The sequence below is a fragment of the Dama dama genome, chromosome 19 (genome assembly GCF_033118175.1).
Source record: "Dama dama isolate Ldn47 chromosome 19, ASM3311817v1, whole genome shotgun sequence".
Taxonomy (NCBI): domain Eukaryota; kingdom Metazoa; phylum Chordata; class Mammalia; order Artiodactyla; family Cervidae; genus Dama; species Dama dama.
Window position 1 is genome coordinate 74144294 of NC_083699.1, and position 21305 is coordinate 74165598.

General features: G+C 57.1%; 1 protein-coding gene across 3 annotated transcripts in view; it reads right to left on the reverse strand.

Moving 5' to 3' along the window:
- Positions 1–20797, reverse strand: part of PDXK (pyridoxal kinase) — a 30962-nt gene extending 10165 nt beyond the window's left edge. The window contains exons 1-7 of one of the 3 annotated variants that reach the window (XM_061167487.1): positions 20741–20793; positions 6900–6951; positions 6611–6665; positions 3142–3246; positions 2452–2535; positions 1611–1657; positions 755–840 (exon numbers count right to left, since the gene is read on the reverse strand). In XM_061167487.1, the coding sequence (XP_061023470.1) occupies positions 755–840; positions 1611–1657; positions 2452–2535; positions 3142–3246; positions 6611–6665; positions 6900–6951; positions 20741–20778 (467 nt within the window). In that variant the 5' untranslated portion in view covers positions 20779–20793. Of the gene's footprint in view, positions 1–754; positions 841–1610; positions 1658–2451; positions 2536–3141; positions 3247–6610; positions 6666–6899; positions 6952–20304; positions 20521–20740 lie in introns of those variants that run through there. The other 2 variants (XM_061167489.1, XM_061167488.1) reach the window with 2 other exon arrangements.
- Positions 20798–21305: the final 508 nt, after the last annotated feature.

Genomic DNA, 21305 nt, shown 5'->3' on the forward strand with positions numbered 1-21305 from the left:
GCCAGGCATGGTCACAGCATAGTGCCCGTGAGGGCAGCCAGCGTCCACACAAACAGCTGTAACCATGGTTTGCCACATTCGCATGAGCCACCAACCACCAGGGATATCTGGGCGAGCTGCCATCCCTCAGGATCAACTGGTCCAAGTCAGGGAAGCCTAGTCCCCAAGAATCCAGGAGCCCCATTCCTACTTTAAGGGGTGGTCTCGGAGCCCGAGGGGCTGTGGCTGATGGTCCAACAGCGCCGGACGCTATGGGAACCCACTCACTGCAGCGCTTAGACAGGCCCCACTTGTCACTCCCTGGGCACCTGGCTCCCCCAGACATTAGGTGGTGGCCGGGCTGGGCATCCAAGGAAGGCCTCTGGACACTGGGCAGAGGGGCTGGCACAGTCCTGACACGGGTTTCAAAGCTCCAGGGGGCAGCCTGCATCAGCTGCTGAGGGCTCTCCATTCCGTGGGCTGCTGTCAGCCAGGTGTGCCCTCGGCTCCGCAGGGCACCTCTGTCCCTTCCTGTCCCCAAGAGGCTCCTGCTGTTCGGGAACACGGCTGGGGGTCAGCATGACCTTAGGGAGGCGGGGTGAGAAGGCGAACCACTGCTGCTGATGACCGGCATCCGCCCTGGTACTCAGGTGGGCCGGCAGCTCCCCGACACGGGAGGACCTGCCCCACACACTGGGGGCCGCTCCGGCTCATCCCTGTCACTCTCCCCAAGAGGTAGGGGCCTCATGGCCCCGGGCTGGTTCAGGTGACTTACTCAGCCTCGAACTGGTTGGGGGTGATGATGTCTGCGACGGGTACCACCTTCTCTCTGTAAACGGGGAGGAGGTCATCGGGAACATACTGTGGGGAGAAGATGGAGCAGGCTGACCCACGGGGGTGGGGGCAGGATGACCTAGGGGGGCTCGTGCTGTGGGGACCCCAAGGCAGGGCTGGGAGAGCCCTTCCATCCTGATGATCCAGGTCAGGTCCCCACCAGCAGCTCTCCACCCCCTCCCCATGATGCCACCACCCACTCTACCCTTGGTCAGGGGCTGGAGCCCCAGGCCCATGGCCAGTTGGTGTGTCACTGGTGGGCTAAGAGTGACTTCTATGGTTTTACATGGTTGCAGGGGGTAGGGGCGAGTCAAAAGGAAACCAGTACTTTGTGACTGAAGGCAAAAGAAAGGGGCAGCGGAGGGTGAGATGATTAGACAGCGTTACTGACTCAATGGACATGAGTTTGCGCAAACTCCGGGAGATGGTGACGGTCAGGGAAGCCTGGCGTGCTGCAGTCCATGGGGTCGCAGAGTTGGACACAACTTAGCGACTGAACAACAACATTTTGTGACACATGAAAACTAGAGCAAATTTAAGCTCAAGTGTTCACTGATTAGAAAACAGCCACGTTCATCCTTTTGCAAATTATCTGCAGCTGCTTGAGTTACAACAAAGGCCCCTGCTCTCTGACCCCTGCCCTCGGGCCTCCACAGAAGCCCCTCTGCCAGCCCCGCTGCTCCTTCCTGACAGGGAAGCCTTCAGGTCTGCGAGCAGCATCTCGCCCAGGTAGACCCTTAGAGGGCACTAGTGCCCAGCCCCGCTGACCTCCCCTGAACAGGAAGGGAAGCACTAACCATGGCGCCTTCTCCGTTGCGCTGGTCTCCCATCACGGGGTCGCACACTGTGGACACAAAGTTCCCCTTATGAGCAAACCTGCGGCTGTCTAGAGGAGCCCCCAGGCTTGTTTGGTTAAGTCTCATGCACACAGCTAAAACAGGAAAAGTGCACTTCCCCGGAGGTGCAGGGGTTAAGAATCTGCCTGCCAGTGCAGGAGACATGGGTTCAATCCGTGGTCCAGGAAGATGCCACATGCTGTGGAGCAACTAAGCCTCTGCACCACAACTCCAGAGCCTGTGCTCCAGAGCCCGGGAGCCCATGTGGCTCAGCTACTGACGCCCGAGTGCCTTACAGCCCGTGCTCCACGACAACACAGGCCCACCGCAATCAGAAGCCTGAGCACCGCAAACCAACAGCAGCCCCCATTTACTGCAACTAGAGACAGCCTGGGCGCAATGATGACCTAGCCCTGCCAAAAATACATACATATTTAAAAAAATAAAACGGGAAAAACGTAGCTCCCCATCCTCATTTTCCTCCTTACCTGGCATTTTACATTTTCTGTTGGGGCCCCACCTGGGAGTCTGTCATCCCAACCCCTCAGGGACCGGGTGGTCTCTCTCTCCCTCTCTCTCTCTCTCTCTCTCTCTCTCTCACACACACACACACACACACACCCACACCCAACCTGATGCTGATCACAGCCTCTCTCATGTGCCCCAGACTGACACCAGATTCACGGTGAAGACACCTTTCAGGCTCTCATCCCTGGAGGCCCAGCTGCTACAGAGCCCAAGTGCCGGGAGGGGCAGAACGTGGAGTGGGGGCACCCAGAAGGAAGAGGACCCCAGCACCTACCATACACGAGCCTGGGGTTCTGCTGCTTCAGCTCCTGCACGATGTCCACCACCATGGCCAGGAAGGACTTGTCTCGTGTGTAGCCTTAGGGAGGGACAGAGACTCTTGTCACCCGACCACGGCAGAGGAAGACACAGCGCCATCACACCTACCTGCCTGGAGAGTGGCGGGCAGAGCCCAGATCTGCAGCCGAGACAAGCGTCCCAACTGCAGGCACCCAGGGGACATGGGCCATTTCCTGGGAGAAACGCAAACTTTTACAGGAGAGGAAGCAGCCATGGGTGAACGAGCAGCATTTTCCTTCCTCCCCTCCACTTTCCAGGATAAGCACGTTCACGTCTCACTACGTGTATAAATAAACGCAACCACGTGGGATTACACACCAGACGCCAGCATGTCGCTCACAGGAGTGTTTTCATCCACGTTGCTCACAGGAGTGTTTTCATCCCTGACCCCTTCCCAACACTGTACCTGTCCCCGGCCACGGGCATGGGGACCCCGGTGTGGAGAGGTGGCACAGCCAGGACCCCCAAGGTCACTACCCGGACGTGGCGGTCACGAGGGCCCCACTGAGCTCCTCCTCATGGGTGGCAGGAGAGGGAGCAGCCGGGTTGGGGTACTCTGGGTCTCCCCACCAGCCCACCTGGGCGGGAGGCAGGCCTGGTTCCCCGTGCACGCCCCTGGGCTCACCTGTGAGCACGTAGTCATACTGATTCACGCTGTTCAGTTTCAGCCCGTCATATAGCTCCTGGAGCTCGCCTGAGTTCAGCACTTGGCCCTTCCAGTGTGAGTAGCCTGGTGGGGTGGGGTCGGGGGCAGAGCAGATCACATGAGGCCCCGATGCTGCGTGAGGTCACCCGGGCACAGAGACTCGGCGGGGCCCCCCCAAAGCATGTCCTGTGTCAGGGGCCCACCTGCCTTCCCAGTGCAGTGAGGCCCACTTGGCAGCCCCGAAGGACACCTGTGCTGCCCGCATTGCACTGACAGTTGGGACGCAGGGCCGCGTGATTTCTCCCCGTCCTCCAGTCGGGCACCTGAGGGCGGCTCCACACGTCTTAGTCCCCAGCTTTGCCAGACTCTGCTGCGTGCGTCCCCTCTCCAGGCCAAGTGGCTTGAACAGTCACCTGGGCACCCTGGCAGGTAGGAGCTTCTCGCATCCCTGCTCCCATCCAAGGTGAGCTCCAACCTCCAAGTCTCAGGCCAAATCCTGACCGAGAGCCAGACATGAACTGGAAAGAGGCTGCAGCCTGGCTTCTTGGCCTGACAGGCACCCAGGTGAAGCCCCTACCCAGGCAGGCCCTCACCTGGTCACCCACCAAGGACACCCCAAAGTCCACCCATGGCAAGTTTGTCCCTGGCGGCCCTAATGCCAAGAGGTACCCCTTGAATGGATGGGTTTCTAAAGATATAAGGTAGAGCCTCGGGAGGCCTGATTTCTGCAACAACAGAGTTGAGTACTGACAAGAACAGGACCAGCTGTGGGCCTGGCGAAGGGCCTGCCGGGCCCACCACGTGCACGTGGGGTGAGGGCTTGGCCGCGGCAGAGTGGCCTCTGAAAAAGCACATGGGGCCAAAGCCCGATGACCTATCAGCTGTTCTCCAGGAAAGCATGGCCTCTGGTGGACCCCCGTTCACGTGTCATGAGAGGCAGGAGCAGGGAGGGCCCCAAGGCAAGGTGACCCATCCCTCACCAGGCTGTCCCTACAGGTTCTGGTGTCTGCTGAGAGCTGGCAGCCCTGGCTGGATCCCCACAGGTGTTGCTGCCACAAAATTCCATGGCCCAGGTGGGAGGAACCACAGTCACTCCTGACCCGTGGCTTTCCGAACATCCTTCCAGACAGGGCGGGTTGTTTGTTGTGGTTCTTGTTGTGCAGCACTTGTGGGATTTCAGTTCCCAAACCAGGGACTGAACCCGGACACTTGGCAGTGAAAGCACCAAATCCTAACCAATGCACCACCAGGGAATTCCTGACACTGTGGGGCTTGACTCCATCACACGTGTACTGCGTTCTTGTCCGAGGACTGCTGTGATCGAGAACCACAGGCCCCTGCGGTCCTCGAGGCCAGAGTCCAGGATGGAAGTGTCTCAAGGCTGGCTCCTCTGCACGCTCCACGGCCGGCTCCTCCTGCGTCCTCATGTGGTCATCCGTGTGTGTCTGTGTCCTGATCTTCTCTAAGGACACCAGTCAGATGGGAGCAGGGCCACCCCAGTGATCCCACTTACTTTTAACTACCTCTTTAAAGGCCTCATCTAAACAGTCACATTTGAGGTTCCAGGAGTCAGGACCTGGACAGGTGAGTCGAGGGGACACAGTGCAGCCCATGACACGCAAGCCAGCCCCTGCGGGGTCTCAAACACCCCCCACTCCCACCCGGGAGGCCAGCTTCCTAACAAGATGAGAAGGTTCAGGCTCACAACATTCAGAGCGCATCCCAGCTCCCCCCACAGCCCCCATCCCTCCTCTCCTAACTCAGGAGACCCTTCTAAAAGACGGGCACTGGGGTCCTCCATCCATCCCACTCAGCTTACAATTTACAAATGAAAGAAACTGCAGAGGCTGACCCTGAGGGACCCAGTTCCTCCCTGAGTACCTGATCCTGCCCCAGGGGGGTCACCACTAGGCCAGCAGCAGATCACAATCACACTGAACTCTACGTGCTGGACCGCAGGGCCTGCCTCACCCACCAACCTCCAGCCCCATCCAGTTTCTTCCAGCTGCTGCCCAAGGGCTAGCATAGCGTGTAACAGGAAACCCCAGCTGAAGGAGCAACCAGAGAATGCTGGCCGCAGGCAGGGGCTGCCTGGAGGGGAGGCTTAAAGTCTAAGCCAAACTGGCTCTTTTACTTTAAAAACAAACAAAAAGAAAAAAGTAAAAAAGAGGGCGGAAAACCTACAAGCTCTGGGGAGGTTCACTGGACTGACAACTTCTGGGGACCCATCCAAATGTCACTGTGCCCAGTACAATGGGGGAAGCAATGGCAGGAAAGGCTTTTTACTGAGCGCGGTATGTTCTCCATCTGAACCCGGTGTAGTTCCTCCTCCATTGATGTCTGTTACCCCCTCCCTCCAAGAACCAGGCACCTTTCTGCATATCTGATGCTGGGCCACCTGCCAGAGCTTCTGGGACATTCCGTGCTCCGAGATTCCATCTGGGTTCATAATAACTTCAAAGAAAGGACGTGGAGACATTTCCAAGAACTGAGAGGCTTTGTCCCCCTGCCGCCATTAGCTCAGGGCACGGCAGCTCTGAGGCTACAGGGCCCTCGCCTGATGTCTCAGGGGCTTTCCAAGGGCTGAGACCTCACGAACCCAAGCCAGCAATCCCACAGGCTGGTCCTTGGGTCCCCGTACACAACAGCCTTCACTCAGCCTCCATGACTTTCTGAGTTCCAGTGGGCAGATTCAAGCAGTTGTTCACATTAGGGAAGGGAGGGGATGTGAGACCAGGGAGAAACAAACAGTCAAGAGCAACCTTGGGCAAGGTCCTGTTTCTCCATTGCCGAGTACACACAACAATGTCTCTGAGCTGTTTTGCAGATACCGAAAGCCACTCCAGGTAGGAAAAGTTAACGATTAACCGTGGTATGCTGCCCACAGGCATGCAGACCCCAGACTGGTTGGACCTGAAGGTTGATGATGTTGACTCTTACTTACCTCACCAACCACTCCTCAGAAGAATGTCGAGCTGATCACTCCCTCTTTTACTATAAAACTTGTCTCTGTCTTCCCCAAGTTGGGACACTTGCTTTTGAGGGCATGAGCCCACTGTGTCCCCCTTTGCCTGGCAAAGCAATAAAGCTCTCCTTTTCTACTTCACTCAGAACCATCTCTGAGATTTGATTTGGCACCAATGTTCAGAGAAGCTGAGCTTGCAGCAGTGCTCCAGCCAACGGTGTCACCCGGGGAGTGGGGGGCGCCCTGAGTCAGTGCCTGGATCACCAGCCTCAGCTCAAGGAGGAAACAGGGGACCAGACGACACGTCACCCGCCTGAGTCATCCAACCACCGAAGCAGCTGAGCTGATTTAAACGTGTAGCTGGCAAACTCACCCCAACATGTTCTATTTCCTGTAAGATGAGGGGGGGGCCCCCCGAATCTAAGGGACCACTTCCCATGCCCACACCTGGCTCTGCCAGGATGACTCAGACCAACACCTTACCTGTGTGGTTTGAAAACTGCACAGAGTTGACCGCATCGACCTCAAACCCCAAAACCTGCAAGATGGACAGAGAAGGAGGGGGCGTAAGAGAGCTGGCGGGCATGTACTGGCACAAAGCAGGTGCCTGACATGGCCTGGGGCAGGCAGGAGGGTCTCCGACCTGAAGAACAGGAGGAGGGTCTCCCCAGGGCAGCTTCAGCACCCACAACTGCAGGGATGAGCAGGGAGGTGACAGGGAGCGTGGGGAGCAGCCAGGCCGAAAGGCCGAGGCTCAGAGGCCATGGCCCACCTGCTGCAACTGCCACCAAATCAAAGTGCTCAGAGACCAGCATGGGATCCATCTGTTTAGACACAAAGAGGGCAGTCAGGCCCCCACCCGGATGGGAGGACAAGGCTGAGGGCTCCCACTCCCTCCCCAGGAGCCTGGCTTGGAGCCCCTGCATTCTCGCAGGTCAGCTGGGGAGAAAGGCTCCCGGCTGGGGCCCAAGATCCAGAGACAACTGCAGCCACAGACCCACTCCTAGACAACAGGGACCCCACCCCACTGGGCCAGCCTCACTGGCCCCAGCTCAGGTCATCCGGCCACTGCTGAGACTTTGATGCCCATCTGCATTGCCAGTCTCTCCAGAGCTCTGGGGGCACAGCGGGTAAGGGAGGGGAGGGTGGGCTCTGGTGCCTGGCACCTGCCTGCATGAGGCCGCAGGGGCCGCCTGTCTGCCCGGAAGGTCCCTTCTCCTCTCCCGGACTCGCCTGACCCGCCCCCCACCACCATGCTCCTCACCTTCTACAGGAGGTCGAGATCCCATGCTTCCTTCTCCTCTCTCAGACTTGCCTGACCCCCCTCTATGCCCCCCACACACAGGAGGTCTTGTGCAACCTCCTCATCTCCTGGACTTGCCTGACCCCCCTCTATGCTCCCCACCTTCTATAGAAGGTCGAGATCCCAAGCTCCCTCCTCCTCTCCCGGACTCGCCTGACCCCCCTCTATGCTCCCCACCTTCTATAAGAGGTTGAGATCCTGTGCTTCCTCCTCCTCTCTCAGACTTGCCTGACCCCCCTCTATACCCACCCCACACACAGGAGGTCAAGACCTTGTGCAACCTCCTCCTCTCCTGGACTCGCCTGACCCACCTCTGTGCCCCGTCTCTCCCTACCCCCCTTCTACAGGCGGTCGAGACCCTGTGCTCTGGGGCTGGCAGCACAGAGCAGGGTCTGAAGAGGGGGTCACTTGTTCACCACACACACCACTCATGACACTCCCACAAGCCCCTCACTCTGCACACCAGCCCCGGTCCCCAGTCCCCTCCCTATGCCCAGCCAGGTCTCAGCTGGTAGGTTCACTTCCACCAGCAACCCCAGCAAAGAAGCCACGCCAGGGGGAGCGAGAAGACAGCGCCCTGCGGGGTGGGCAGTGTGGCGGACAGTGTGAGGGGCCCCAGGAGTCAGGGGCTCGTCCCTGATCTCCACTGCTGATGGGGGAGGAGGTGCCACCGCCGACCAGGGGGGCGGGAAGATAAGGCTAGGGTTGGGGGAGTGAGCCTCAGGGACCCACTGCCGGGACCCCCGTTAGACGTGGCCCCTGACCTTCGGGCACGCTCCCTCCGCTGAAGATGAGAACAAAGGCCCTTTGCCATAACTGGTCCAGTGGACAGACAGTCCCTGGCTGTCCCCACCTTCCTGTCCACCAGGAATTGACCAAACCCTCCCCCCTTGCCTTCACCTGAACACCAACAAATTCCGGGGGTCACCTCAATGTCCCCAAACAAGCAAAGCTCTCTGGCCACAGGAGTGTCTGTCTGCTGCAGGTGTCGGGGCAGGACTGGGGGTCCCTAGGTGCAGATGTGGGCCACACCCCAGCTCTTCATAGGGGCTGTGGTTACCAGGCATGCTCCTTTTGTGAATTCATTGAGCTATACACTTATGAAGTCTTTCTAAAAAGCCAGTATTATGAGGACTTAAATCAAGGAAAAATTCCACAGTCTTCTTAACCTAGAAAGTTAAAACTGGCCAGATTTCAGGGCCTCCTAGACTGACAGAGCTCACGGTATTTCAGATCCCTAAATTCTAATCAACTCCAAAGAAACAGATTTGAAGCAACGATGACACAAATCCTGAAAATCCTGCCAGAATACCCCGCTCCATTGCTTCTGGAAGCGTAGATAATTAGTCCTTCAGAGCCAGCACACGCGAAGGAGCTATTTTCTGTTTTTAAATGATTGCGCCAAGCGCTGGGCTGACATCTCCATTTCACAAACCAGCAGCTTATTTGTCGGCATGGTAGGGGCCCTGTCAAAGCCTGGTGCAGGGTCGGGCAGGTGCAGCCAAAAGCCAAGACACAGGGCCCAGCTTCCTGATGAGAAACGGGGGGCTCCAGAGAAAAGGAGGTGCCTATTGTTAACACCTTGTCTTCCGCTCAAACCTCTGCTTCTGGGCTCAGCTCTGCGATCTGGGGCTGGGACCCTGGATGGCACATCTGTGCTCAGCTAGGAGCTTCTGACTGGACACGGGGCGGGGCGGCGGAGGGGGGGCGGCAGGGTGGGGAGAGACCAGAGATGGAGTCCAGCCCCTGCTGGTCACCTTCCCCAGCACCGTTTTTCTTTATCCACACAGGCGGAGCCCCCGGAAGCAACTGAACCCACTCTGATCTCTCCACTGCTCCCAGCACCCCCATCACACAGCCCTAAACATCCCGTCTCCCTCAGTTTTAAGTCCCGACTGTAAGCAGACAGGGAGGCAGCCCCTGGAGAAAGAACCAGGCATGGATAGCCTAAATGTTTGTTTAACCCATGTGTGAGCCAAGCCTGGTCACAGTGCTTGCCCTTGAATAGCTCTCGGTAATTATTGATCTGGTAATTATTGATCTTCAGAGAAGAAAAGAATGCAGGACAAACAGTTATTGAGCAAGAAGACTAACAACAGCAAAGGAAACCAGTCAGATGTCAAGACCCCCAGCTCCACCTGCCCTCGCTCAAACCTCCCCCCTTGCTTGCCCTGACACAACCCCATTGAGTGTGGATGGGGCCACCAGGAGTCTGGTCTATTCACACGCACCCTTAGGAGCAGAGTTCTCTTTCCCTAAGAGAAATAAAAACAAAAATAAACAAATGGGACCTAATTGAACTTGAATGCTTCTGCACAGCAAAGGAAACCATAAACAAACCAAAAAGAACCTACGGGCTGGGAGAAAATATGTGCAAACAATGTGATCAACGAGTGGAAGACTCGGTGTTCAGTCGCTGAGTCCTGTCTGACCCTTTGTGACCCCACGGACTGCAGCACGCCAGGCTTCCCTGTCCATCACCATCTCCCAGAGTTTGCTCAAATTCATGGTCATAGAGTTGGTGACACCAACGAAATAGTACTCAGCCAGAAACAGGGAATGAAATAATGCTATTTGCAGCACATGGGTGGATGTAGAGATTATATACTAAGTGAAGTCAGACAAAGAAAGACAAATATTATATCACCTATATATGGATACTAAAAAGTAATACAAAGCCAGAAACAGACTCACGGACACAGAAAACAAACTTATGGGGAAAGGAAGCAAGGCAAGAGACCAGTTAGGAATATCGGGACACGTCACTACACCTAGAAGATAAACAAGGATTTACTCTATAACATAGAGAATTATATTCAGTGTCTTATAGTAAACTATCATGGAAAAGAACACACGTGTATTAACTGGGTCACCATGCTACACCCCTGAAACTAGCACAGCATCATACATCAACTACATTTCTACTTGAAAACAAGCCAAGCCAACTTCTCTGACTGGGGCGGAAGAGGATGTCCGTGTGTTCTGAAGGAGGACTCAGCGCCCCGCTGGCCCTGCGCACGCAGGCTGCGTGGGCAGCAAGGCCGCCGTGCGGCCATGAAGCTCGCCCAGCTCCAATTAGCTGTACACCAGTGAGTCTGGTACTTGCCCCAGCTCCCACCCCGATCAGCTGCGGCCACATCCTAGGCTCCGGCGGCCACTCAGCCTGTCTTCCAACCCAGACTGGCAGCTGGTGGTCAGCTGGCGGAATTACACCAGGGAAACCGGCCCTGCCCCACCCCCGCCAGTTTTTCACCATTTACCAGCAACAAGACTCCTTTTGAGAAAAAAGAGGAACTGGCTAGTTCAGCATGGGAAAGGGAGGGGAGGGAGGGGAGGGGAGGGGAGGCCTTCCGAGATCAGGGAGAACACCATCTCAGGCCTAACCCCCCCTCCCCCTCCCCCAGTGTCCCCAGCCCAGGGCCAGCCAGGGGCAGGTGCTGCTGGAATTCTCAAGCGGGCCTGTTTCAAGTCCTTGCTCCCATCCGGGAAACCTCTGTGCTATCCTTCCCCTGCTCCCCCAAAGCACCCCGCTGACACCAACCTTCGAGGGCTACCCATGGGATGAGGCCCAGACCCCAGGCTGTGCGTCCCACCGACTGTGAATTCCACACCACTCTCTGAACCCCCAAAGCCCTTCTGCCTCTGGGCCTCTGTGAGCAGCCCCCAAGTCTGAAACAGCGACTCTTGGCTCCAAAACCCTGTTGGAAACCATGTCTTCTCAGCCTCCACTAGAGCACCCAGGTTTGGTGGAGGGGGTTAGGAGTTTGGACTCCCTGCCACTGTGACCCCCTGGGATGAGTCCATTGCCCTGTGGGCCTCTGAATGCAGGCTGGGGGCCAAAGCCAGGCTTCGGGCTCCGCTTCAGAGAGAACTAGAGTCTCAGCCAACAGGCTCCATGTCCAGCTGGTCTGCTGCCCACCGAGGTCGTGCCAGTTCAAGTTCACTCAGCTGCTGAGGAAACCTGGCTCCAAGAGACCATGTCTAATGCTGGGAACACAGTCTCAGGCCCGGGACGGCCAACGAGATGCACAGGCAAATGGAGGCCCTTCGGGCATCAGACAGGGCCTGCTCCTCTACCCCATGCTCCAGCTTCCCACCTCTCCCCCAGGGCAGGGGAGACCCCAACGGCTGGCGGGCACGCCCACCCAGAAGAGCACATTCAGAAGCTCTAGGGGTGTCCACCACAAAGGACAGTGACATCAAAGACAACGTCCACGCAGGCCCCCGCGTCCCAGCAACGTGGACCTCAGTCCACCCTTTAGGCACAGCATCCCTCCTGAGGGCAGTTACACATGCTGGGGACCTAAAGCCACATCTGAGCCCCCCATCCGTGCTCCTGCCCGGATGCTACATCATCAGCCACTGCTGACAGCCAGGCACACACAGCGGGAGCACGCAGAGCAGACAGCAGGGAAGCCCAGGCCACCCAGCTTCCTCCATGGGAGGGTCAGGGCTGGGCAGAGAGAGGGCTCACTTCACCATCTTCAAAACCTTCACCGAGGCTTGTTTTGCGAAATCTTTTTAGTCATTCTCCTAGGAAATCAGAATTAGCAAAGAGGGGACACAGGAAAGCCACGTGCCTGTGGTCCGACTGATCAGCCTTGGGTACTCCAGGGTCCCTTTCTCCACCCGTCCCTGGTGAGTCCGACCACTCAGCCTAACTTGCAACCACCCACCCCGTGTCTCCCACGGGAGCTCCGACGGGGAACAGCCCTGTGTCCCCCGAGAAGTGCTGCCCCCCTCCGCCCCCGCCTGGCTCGCCTTAAGTCCCAAGGCCACCTTCGCCCCACGTGTGCCCTCGTCTCCTGGGCGGCCGGCCCCGGACCCCCTCACCCTGGCTCCAGCCCTGCTCCCAGCACAGTGCACCCACCCCAGCTGCCAGGCTCCGCACACTCGCTGGTCAGGTTCAGCTGGGCACTGCCCTAAAAGAGGTGGTCTTGGCCCAAGTGCCCAGCAGCACCAGCTACAGACGGGGGACAGGGTGGCAGCTCTGGTAAGGGGACGGGAGGGGCTGCCCCTCTTTGGCCGACCCGATGACTCTGTCCCAAGGCCATGGCCCCACACATTCCTCTCTCCTGGACAAACTCCATCCACTCTACCCTTGGCGGCACTCTCCTGGAGCACTCTAAGCAGAGCTGGCTGCTCTTATTTCAAAAGCTTCATGGGGGTGAGCCCCAGGGACATCCAGGCCCATGAGCCACACCGCCGGGGGGCCCTCTCTACATGATCACAGCAGCACCTGCTCGCGGACACCTGCTCAAGTCTCCAGGCCAGTGGCCTCCCAGCACAGACCCTTCGAGAAGTCCCTGTGAGGGGTGGTCACGCCAGCATGAGGCAGGGTGCCACACAACTGCACACGCGCGCCCACATGTGCACACCCACAGCTGAGCACACACAACACACTCGCACACATGGGTATACCCCCACACACTGCAGACCATTAAGTTCTTGCTCTCAGCCCCAAACTAAGAAAGGGTTACAAAATCAAGATATTGAGCAATTCTGGACCTTCTTGGGAAAATCCAAAAGGCAGGAGAAATGCGGAAGCAACACCTAAGTTCCAGGGTGGGGACACACTGGAGGAGACAGGGACTTCCAGGGTGAAGCAAGCAGCGAACAGGCGTCCCAGGTCACCGGGTTCCAGCCCTGGCGCACTCCCCTGGGAAGTGACAGGGGGCCCGAGGCGGGGCAGGAAGAAGCTGTGCTTTGGGGCACTGACTCCCTGGCACTGTCTGCCAACGCATGTGCCACCGTGAAAACCTCTAAGGCAAACACTACATCTTTTAAAGGGCAGGTGACATCCTTCCAGCATCTTTCAAGCACAGTCCTGCTAGAAAAGGTCCTTTTCGTCCAAGGAATTCTAAGGAAAAAGCGTAAAGATTTTCTAAGGACCAGGTGTTTTAAGACAAATCAAGAGAGCCTCTGAACAGGGCCACTTTACAGCTCAGGCGGTTCTTAAAGGGGAGAGGTGGAAAATAAGCTGCTTATGGCCGGAAGCATCCTCATCACCACCAGTTACAAGCCTCTAGGAGAGGCCGGGGTGAGCCAGCCACACTTGCTTGCTGGGCAGCTCTGCGGCCTCTGCTCAGGTCCTGTGGCCCCATCACTAGGCAGGGAGGGTCTGAACCTAGGTTTCTAGTCCAGGGGCCTCTCTGCACAGTCTGTTGCCTACCCCTTCCTGCTGGGTGTCCAAGCCAGTCCCCTGGCAAACAGGCCTGGCTTTGAGGTCCCTGCACGAGAAACCGTCTCCAGCCCTGCCGGATGTCTCGGCTCTGCTTCTGCACCAAGGGGCCTGGAGAGTCAGAGAACGAGGTGGGTTTCTATAGGCTCCCAAATGAGACAACCCCTGACCCACCTTCCAGGGTTGCCTGTAGTCTCGGCAACACGGTACTGAAATGGGTTTTGAGCTAAGGTCCCAAATCAGATTCTCAAGGTCACAGAATTATCTATGTGCCCCCTACCCCCAGCATGGCCCTTCGAGGCGGCATCCTGGGCCTCAAGTGACCCCAGCAGAGGTCGCGGGTGCCCAAGGCCGCCGTGCCAAACCAGACACAGCCTCAGAAGGAAGCAGACACCACACATCCGGCACGAGGCCAGCTACCACCTGCCTGGCCACCCTCAGAAAGACTCATCTGCTCAGCAGAGTGGCTGTTGGCATCGCAAGTGCTGGCCGCCCTGGCAGGAGAAGTACCTGGCAGCTGGAGGGAGACACGGGAGTCATGGCTGAGGCAGCAGCTCGACTCCCACCTGCGCTGTTCTTCCCAGAAAGGACAGCTTTTGGATGCTGGAGCTTTAATTAAACACCCAATTTGTGCCACTTTTAAATCTCTCTGAACAGGCTCCTTTTAACTCACAGTGAATTGAACAGCAGCCCCTAAAATACATACTGGCTGAGGATTCATGCACATACTGAACTGGAAATTGGGTCTGGCAAGATACAATCAAGTTAAGCATCTCAAGCTAAGATGGCCCTGGATTATGTCGGTAGACCCCACACCCAATGACAAAGGTGCTTATTTGAGACACACAGAAGCAGGCCATGCAACAAGAGGCACGGACTGGAGTGATGTGGCCACAAGCCAAGGATGCCTGGAGCCCCCTAGAAGCTGCAAGAGGCAGGAAAGACCCTCCCCTCCAGCCTCTGGGGCAGGGATCACAGCCCTGTCAACACCCTGACTTCAGATTCTTGGCCTCTAAATTGTGGAAGAATAAATCCATGATTTTAAGCTCCTCTTTGTGGTACTCTGTTATGGCCACCCCCCAGAAACTCATACAGAGCCTAAGCCTCGTGTATCTGCTATATTTTTACTTCTCTTTTTCTTTTTTTGACTGTACCACGTGGCATGCAGGATCTTACTTCCCAGACCAGGGATCAAACCCAGGCCCCCTACATTGGGAACCCAGAGTCTTAACCACTAGACAACCAGGGAAGACCCCTGCTGTGTTTTCACCAAAAAAAACGGAAAGCAATAGTGCCAGAGTGGGGTTGTGGTGCTGCTGGACAATGGGAGTAAAGTGGAAGTGTTAGTCACTTATTTGCCATCTCTTTGCGACCCCATGGACTGTAGCCTGCCAGGCTCCTCTGTCCTTGGAATTATCGAGGTAAGAATACGGGAGAGGGTAGCCATTCCCTTCTCCACAGGATCCTCAGATTCTTTACTGTTTGAGCCACCAAGAGGATGGGTGGGACCTATAAAAACACAGGAGGAGCTGCTGGATCAACAGGCCTGTCTTCCCTTACACAGCGGGGACTCAGAAGAAGTATACTTCCAGCCAGGAAGAACGTGATGTTTCCTACTTCCAAGAGGAAAGCAGCCCGCAGAGAAGAGGGTGGGAGGAGTCCACACTGGGTCCATCCACCCCTTCCCTTTTCTCTCCCTAGAAGCAAGGTTAGAACAATGAGAGGTCCCAGGGTCTGCCCAGGGAAGGGGCCCCGGAAGCATCACAGACATGACGCCCTTGACCTGCAGCCCCCACCTCCAGAGACAGGACAGGAAGGCACGAGCCCACCCTCTCGCTTCCCTCACTCACTGCCGACGTGGGATCAGCCTGCCCACGGCTCTACCTGCTGTTGCTGGTCACAGCAGCACGTGCCCCTCAGCCACTAAAACGGACTATGAACTCGAGCCCCGAAACAAATCCAAAACCAGGGTCAAGGTTCTGGTCCTTTCTCTTCTGTGTTAGCATTTTTCTCTGCCCAGGGAAGGCAGCTGCCTGCAGGCTACCCACCTGAGATCACCACTACAGTGCTGTGGTATTAAGTGTTAATTGCTAAGCTGCGTCTGACACTTTTTGACCTTTTGGACTGTAGCCTGTGAGTGATAGTTGCTCAACTGTGTACAACTCTTTGTGACCCCATGGACTATAGCCTGCTAGGTTCCTCTGTTCATGGGATTCTCCAGGCAAGAATACTGGAGGGGGTTGCCATTTCCTTCTTCAGGAGATCACTCCCACCCAGGGATCAAACCCGGGTCTCCTGCATTGCAGGCAGACTCTATACCATCTGGGCCACCAGGGAAGCCTGTGGGGACCTGGCAAAAAGCAGTTTGAGAACCAGAGCCCTGAAGCCCAGCATCTAGCTTGCAGACATCTAGCCAGGACAACCCTGGGAGTGGTGGAAGGTCCCTGGGCAGGGATCCACACTGCACCCCACCACAAGCAGAACCTGGGAGCTTGGCACCACATGATCACTAACAGGCCTGTTCTCACTGTGCAGATGAGGCTGAGAATGTCTGGGGGGCACGGCCGGCCCCTGAGCCATTTCTCCAAGACCCGGGCACCGGGTCAGCACCCCTCCACCAGCAGCCTCTCCACCCTGCACAAGTGCATATTCTGTCTCCCCAAGTGCGTGTGGCCCAGCCAGACCCCACCTTCTCCTACCATTTCCAAGCTCTCTTCCCATAGTCAGCTGTGTGGGTAACCCCACCTGTGGCATCTCCAGCTGTACAACATCCATCAAAATTCAGAACATTTTCCCCACTCGGCACAGCTCTGTAGTCAGGAGACACCTGCTAGAATCGTGCAAGGCATGGCCACTTCCAGGCTCTGCTCACCCCCAGCCCATCCTGCCCCATGCCCTGCCCCTCTGTGATCCAGCAGTGCTCACATGTTGGGTGGGGAGCAAAATGCCTGCAGGAGACCCCACGGAGCCTCCTGTAGCCCTGACAAGAGCTCGGCAGCCTAGCCAAAGCAAGCATGCACAGACTTATGGACTCTGGACAAGAAAGCACTAAATGGCCAAGGGGAGAAAGTGTACAGTGAGCTAAGGAAAACCTCTGGAAATTGTTCTCATATGGGCTGAACGTGTGTCCCAAGTGGGACCTTACACAAGGACCGTGTGAGTGCTTGCACGCTGAAACAAATTTATTATTCTGAGAGTCAATTCCCAGGCAGGTTGATAAGAAGTCTGAGGGTCCCCAAGGAGAGAGGGGTCTGGAATTCTCAAGGAAGAGGAAAGGACAAACTTTTTTCCCCTCTACATTCCTTAGGATTATATAACAATAATGTATCCTGCTTCAGGACAGTTTCTGGAAAAAAACTGTTCTGTAAAAAAAAATTAGTTCTAAAAAAAAAAAATTAGTTCTGGCTAATCCTGTTATCTTAAAACGTAAATTATGGGAGTGAGTCTAGTAAGGTCTTTACAACCTCCAGACATTCTTTTGATTCACCGTAATAACTAACTAGAAGTATATGACTCCATTGCTAATGCTAGTGAGGGGGCACTCTTTCTGCCCCCTTCTATGTCTATGTCAGAAGCTTTCTCTCTTTTATACTTTAATAAAACTTTATTACACAAAAGCTCTGAGTGATCAAGCCTTGTCTCTGGCCCCGGGTTGAATTCTCCTCCAGAGGACAAGAATCCCAGCATCTTTCGTGGTTCAGCAACAACCTTTCAATTCTCTCACAGCTCTGGAGGCTGAAGTACACCATCAAGGTGGGCTTGGTTTGGTGGAGCATGTTTTGAGAGCCACCCTCTCTGCTTTCTCCCCCTCCTCAGCTTTTTCCACCCGCCCAAGACTACGTTAGGAGGAGGAAATGATTAGGGCAAAGGACACAGGTAAGGAAGTGATCCAGGCCTGATGCAGGCCCTGGCCTCCCTTAGATGCCCCAGGCACACTTGGCTGCCCACTGGCCCTATACCTCCCTGTCTGGTCTTTCTGCAGAGAGGACTAAGAAAAGCACCCTAGGCATTGGGGCCACCTCACTCAGCAGCCAGCACCTCCGAGGCACCTCCCAGGGATGGTCACCCTTATTGGGTCCTTGGAGTCAGGCACTGTGCCCATTCCACAGATGAGGCAACTGAGCACTAGAGAGCTCAAGGTGGAAGGTAGTCTCTTCAAGTCCCCAGCTTAGGAATGAGCCTCCAGGGGAGTGTGAATAAAGGGTAACAAAAGAGCCTGGCTTACTTCCAGTTCTACAGGGTTAAGTCTAAGCCACAGCAGTGGCCCATCTGAGGAATTCAGGATAAAAAAAACAGGGACAGGTACTCAGTGCTTTGGGTAAACAGATGTTAGATGCAAATCTCAGAAAGAATTTCATGTTTCGAGAGAACAGCATCGAATCATGTATATTATCTATAGTGAAACAGATCACCAGCCCAGGTTGGATGCATGAGACAAGTGCTCGGGCCTAGTGCACTGGGAAGACCCAGAGGGACTGGGTAGAGAGGGAGGTGGGAGGGGGGATCGGGATGGGGAATACATGTAAATCCATGGCTGATTCATGTCAATGTATGACAAAACCCACTACAATATTGTAAAGTAATTAGCCTCCAACTAATAAAAATAAATGAAAAAAAAAAAAAAAGAATTTCAATGACTCCAAATTCCTGCATCTTTTCATACTTAGAATAACACTAAAATCAATAATTTAAGATATCTCTTCTTATCTGATTAGCAGCAATCTTTTATCCAGAAGTAAGCTTGAATGCAAGTATTTCCCAGCTCCCCCAAAACCTCATGTACAAACTGGCCTCTCCCTGACCTCTCTGGAGCAGTGTCCTGAGAGGCTGTCTCCTGGGCTACAGTCCTCAGTAAGTCCAAGACTAAAACTCACAACTCCCTTGCTGTGTGTTTTTCTTTAAGTAGGCAAGAGGAAGTGCAGGAATGGATTAAGTCAGAGACAGGTGTTACCCCCACCTGGGGGATACAGAAGGGGGATGGCACCCCCAACGTCTGTCCCTCAAGACCACAGGTAAGGATGCTGGATAGAGAGGAGACCTCAGGTAAGAACCAAGGTTCAGTCCTTCAGAGGCCCTTCCCAAGGCGGGTGGTCTGGAGGAGCATCTCATCAAGTAATTGGCAAAGGACATGTTGGTCTGCAAGTTTAGGTCAGTACCTAGAAATCAAGGAACAGATGATCAGAGGAACAACTTGCCCAGGGAAAGAGAAAGAAGGAGCGGCCGCAGGGAGAGACAGAGGCCCAGGGAAGCAGCCGAGTCTACACACCTCTGCACACTTCTGCCAGGGGCGGCTCCCTTCAGGCAGGGTGCAGGCAGACCATATCTGGTAGGGAACTGCCTGGTTCCACCTTCTGGGGCGGCCCTTCAGGGATCCTGCACTTTCACCCCAGCACTGTCCCACCATAGAGGCCCTGCCCAAGCAATCAGTGACCAAGAGTTGGGGCCCCGGGACCAGTCCCAGAGTGCACCCTGGCTGCCCCCATGGTTTGCACCCCCGCTGGTGGGAACAGGAGGGTCAAGGGCCTCACATTATCTCCATGGGTGCTCACAGATCACAGGCAGCCGGCCAGACAGGTCAGTTGGACTTGAACCCTTGTACCATTCCCCCTTCAAGCCTTTGTTACACTGCCTCCTCCTCGGGAGACGGGCAGGCCAGCCTCAGGTCGGCCCTCAAGCTCTACTGAAGGATTCCAACCCTTCCCACGGCCCCTCCAGCCAGCTGGCACCTACAGGCCATTGTGACTGGGTGGCCCTTTATGATCTTGAGGGTCCAGCACAGGGCCCTCATGTACAGCCTGCACAGCAGGGGCCAGACACTAGCTCCAGGTTCGAGGATCGGACCCAGGGACAATGGGCCAAAGATGCATGGTCCAAGAGAGCCACCAGCCCAGACGCACAGCCTCTTGCTCAGCCCACAGGGCAAGGAAGTGATGGTGAGCCCACGGCTGACACCCCGTTGCACCCAGGCCTCATCCTGACCCTCCATGGGGCCACCCAACCACAACCTAGGGGCTGAGACAGGAAGCAGCGAGCATCACTGATGAACCACAGAGAGACCGTGAGCCCCTCCCGGAGCACAGGTGGGGGAAGCGGGAAGCCCGTGGGCACCCCAGTAGGGAAAGGCTGACACATGTAGGAAGCGGCTTCTAGAGTCAGACCCTGCACGGCCTGAACTGCCCTCTGGGCTTTACTTCGGAGCCAACACCGGCAGGTAGGCCCCCTCCGTCCCATCCCTTCCTGGCGACTGCCCCCCAACGGGCAGTCGCAGGGTGGAGCCTCCGGACCCGCAGGGGGCGGGGACCGGATGGGGACCGGTCGCCCACCAGGTAAGCAGTGCAGAGACCTGCTTGCTCAGCGTCCACTTTCGCCGGGTCTCCGGCCGCTGCTCCGCATTTTCCCTTCCCCAGGTTCGGGCCGGTGGGAGAGGGCAGGGGCTGGCGGGTGCTCACAGCACGCTCCCGAGGGCTTCATTCTAACCGAGCGTCCCCACCCCCGCCCCATTCCACCCACCGGGGTCCAAGTGCGGCCCCGCCCCCGCCCCTGAGAAGTGCCCGCCTCCCCCGCCCGCGTCTGGAACCCCGCGCTCCAGATCATCCGGGCTGCCGGGCCAAGGTCACGCGGCCCGGCGGCAGCCACCCCTTCGCTGGCCCGCACGGCCGGGCGCGGGGACACCGCCGGGTTACGTAAGCGTACCTGCAGCGGGAACGTGGCCGCCCGGTTGCCCACGTAGCCGCGGACGACATGGCTTTGAATGGAGAGCACCCGGCACTCCTCCTCCATGCCGGGCCTTCCGCGGCGGCGCGGGGCCGGGGGGTCAGCTTCTCCGCCGCGCGCTCCGCTCGGCTTCTGCCACGCTCGGGCTCCGCTCCGCCGCGGCCCGGATCGGCGCAGGCGCTCGGATCGGACAACAGACCGCCTCCCTCTGACCTCAGCGCGGCTGGGAACCCGCGGGTCCCGCGCTGCGCCGGGGCGGGCCGGGGGCGGGGCATTCGACTGTCCCCGCCCATTCCTGCCCCTCCGGGGCAAATTGTCTACCGCAACCCAGGCCCGGGCAACCCACCCACATTTCTGCGCTACCGGCACGTGGGCGGCCACCCTCCAAAACGCCGGCTTGCACTTTCAGTTTTACCCGGTGGGGCGCTGCAGGCTGCGCCGGCCTTCCTTCATTCATCGGTTCCTCCAGTCCTTCATTCACTCCACACAGGTCTGCCCCCTGGCCTGCACCACGCCTCTAACCCCGGGGCCGCACACTGCCTGCGAGGCAGGACCACGAGCCCGACCGACAAGGGCCCGGGCGGAGGAAGCGCACGGGCGAGGCGCCCCGGAAGTGGGTGCGGACAGGGATGTCTGCAAGTGGGCTGCTGGGCGTGGAGTTACCGGGACTACCTTCCCCAGGTCCCGGTGGAGCGCGGTGCCTGGCCCCAACTCCAGGCCCTGCAAGGCCCGGAAGTCGCATGCGGCCCACCGCCCCTGCGGCCACCACGCGGACTGGCGCTAGAACGCACGGGCCCTGCGACCCTCCGGCAGGACCAAGGATCCAGGCCCGCCTTGCTACCCGGGCGCCCCTACCTAGGGCATGCACTCCTGATCGACGGCCAAGTTACCCTGCAGAGGCGTGGGGGGCGGACGCCTCCACCACCGTGAGAACTTTGGGGACCCAAGGACTCAGTTCCCCCACCTTGGACACATGACTG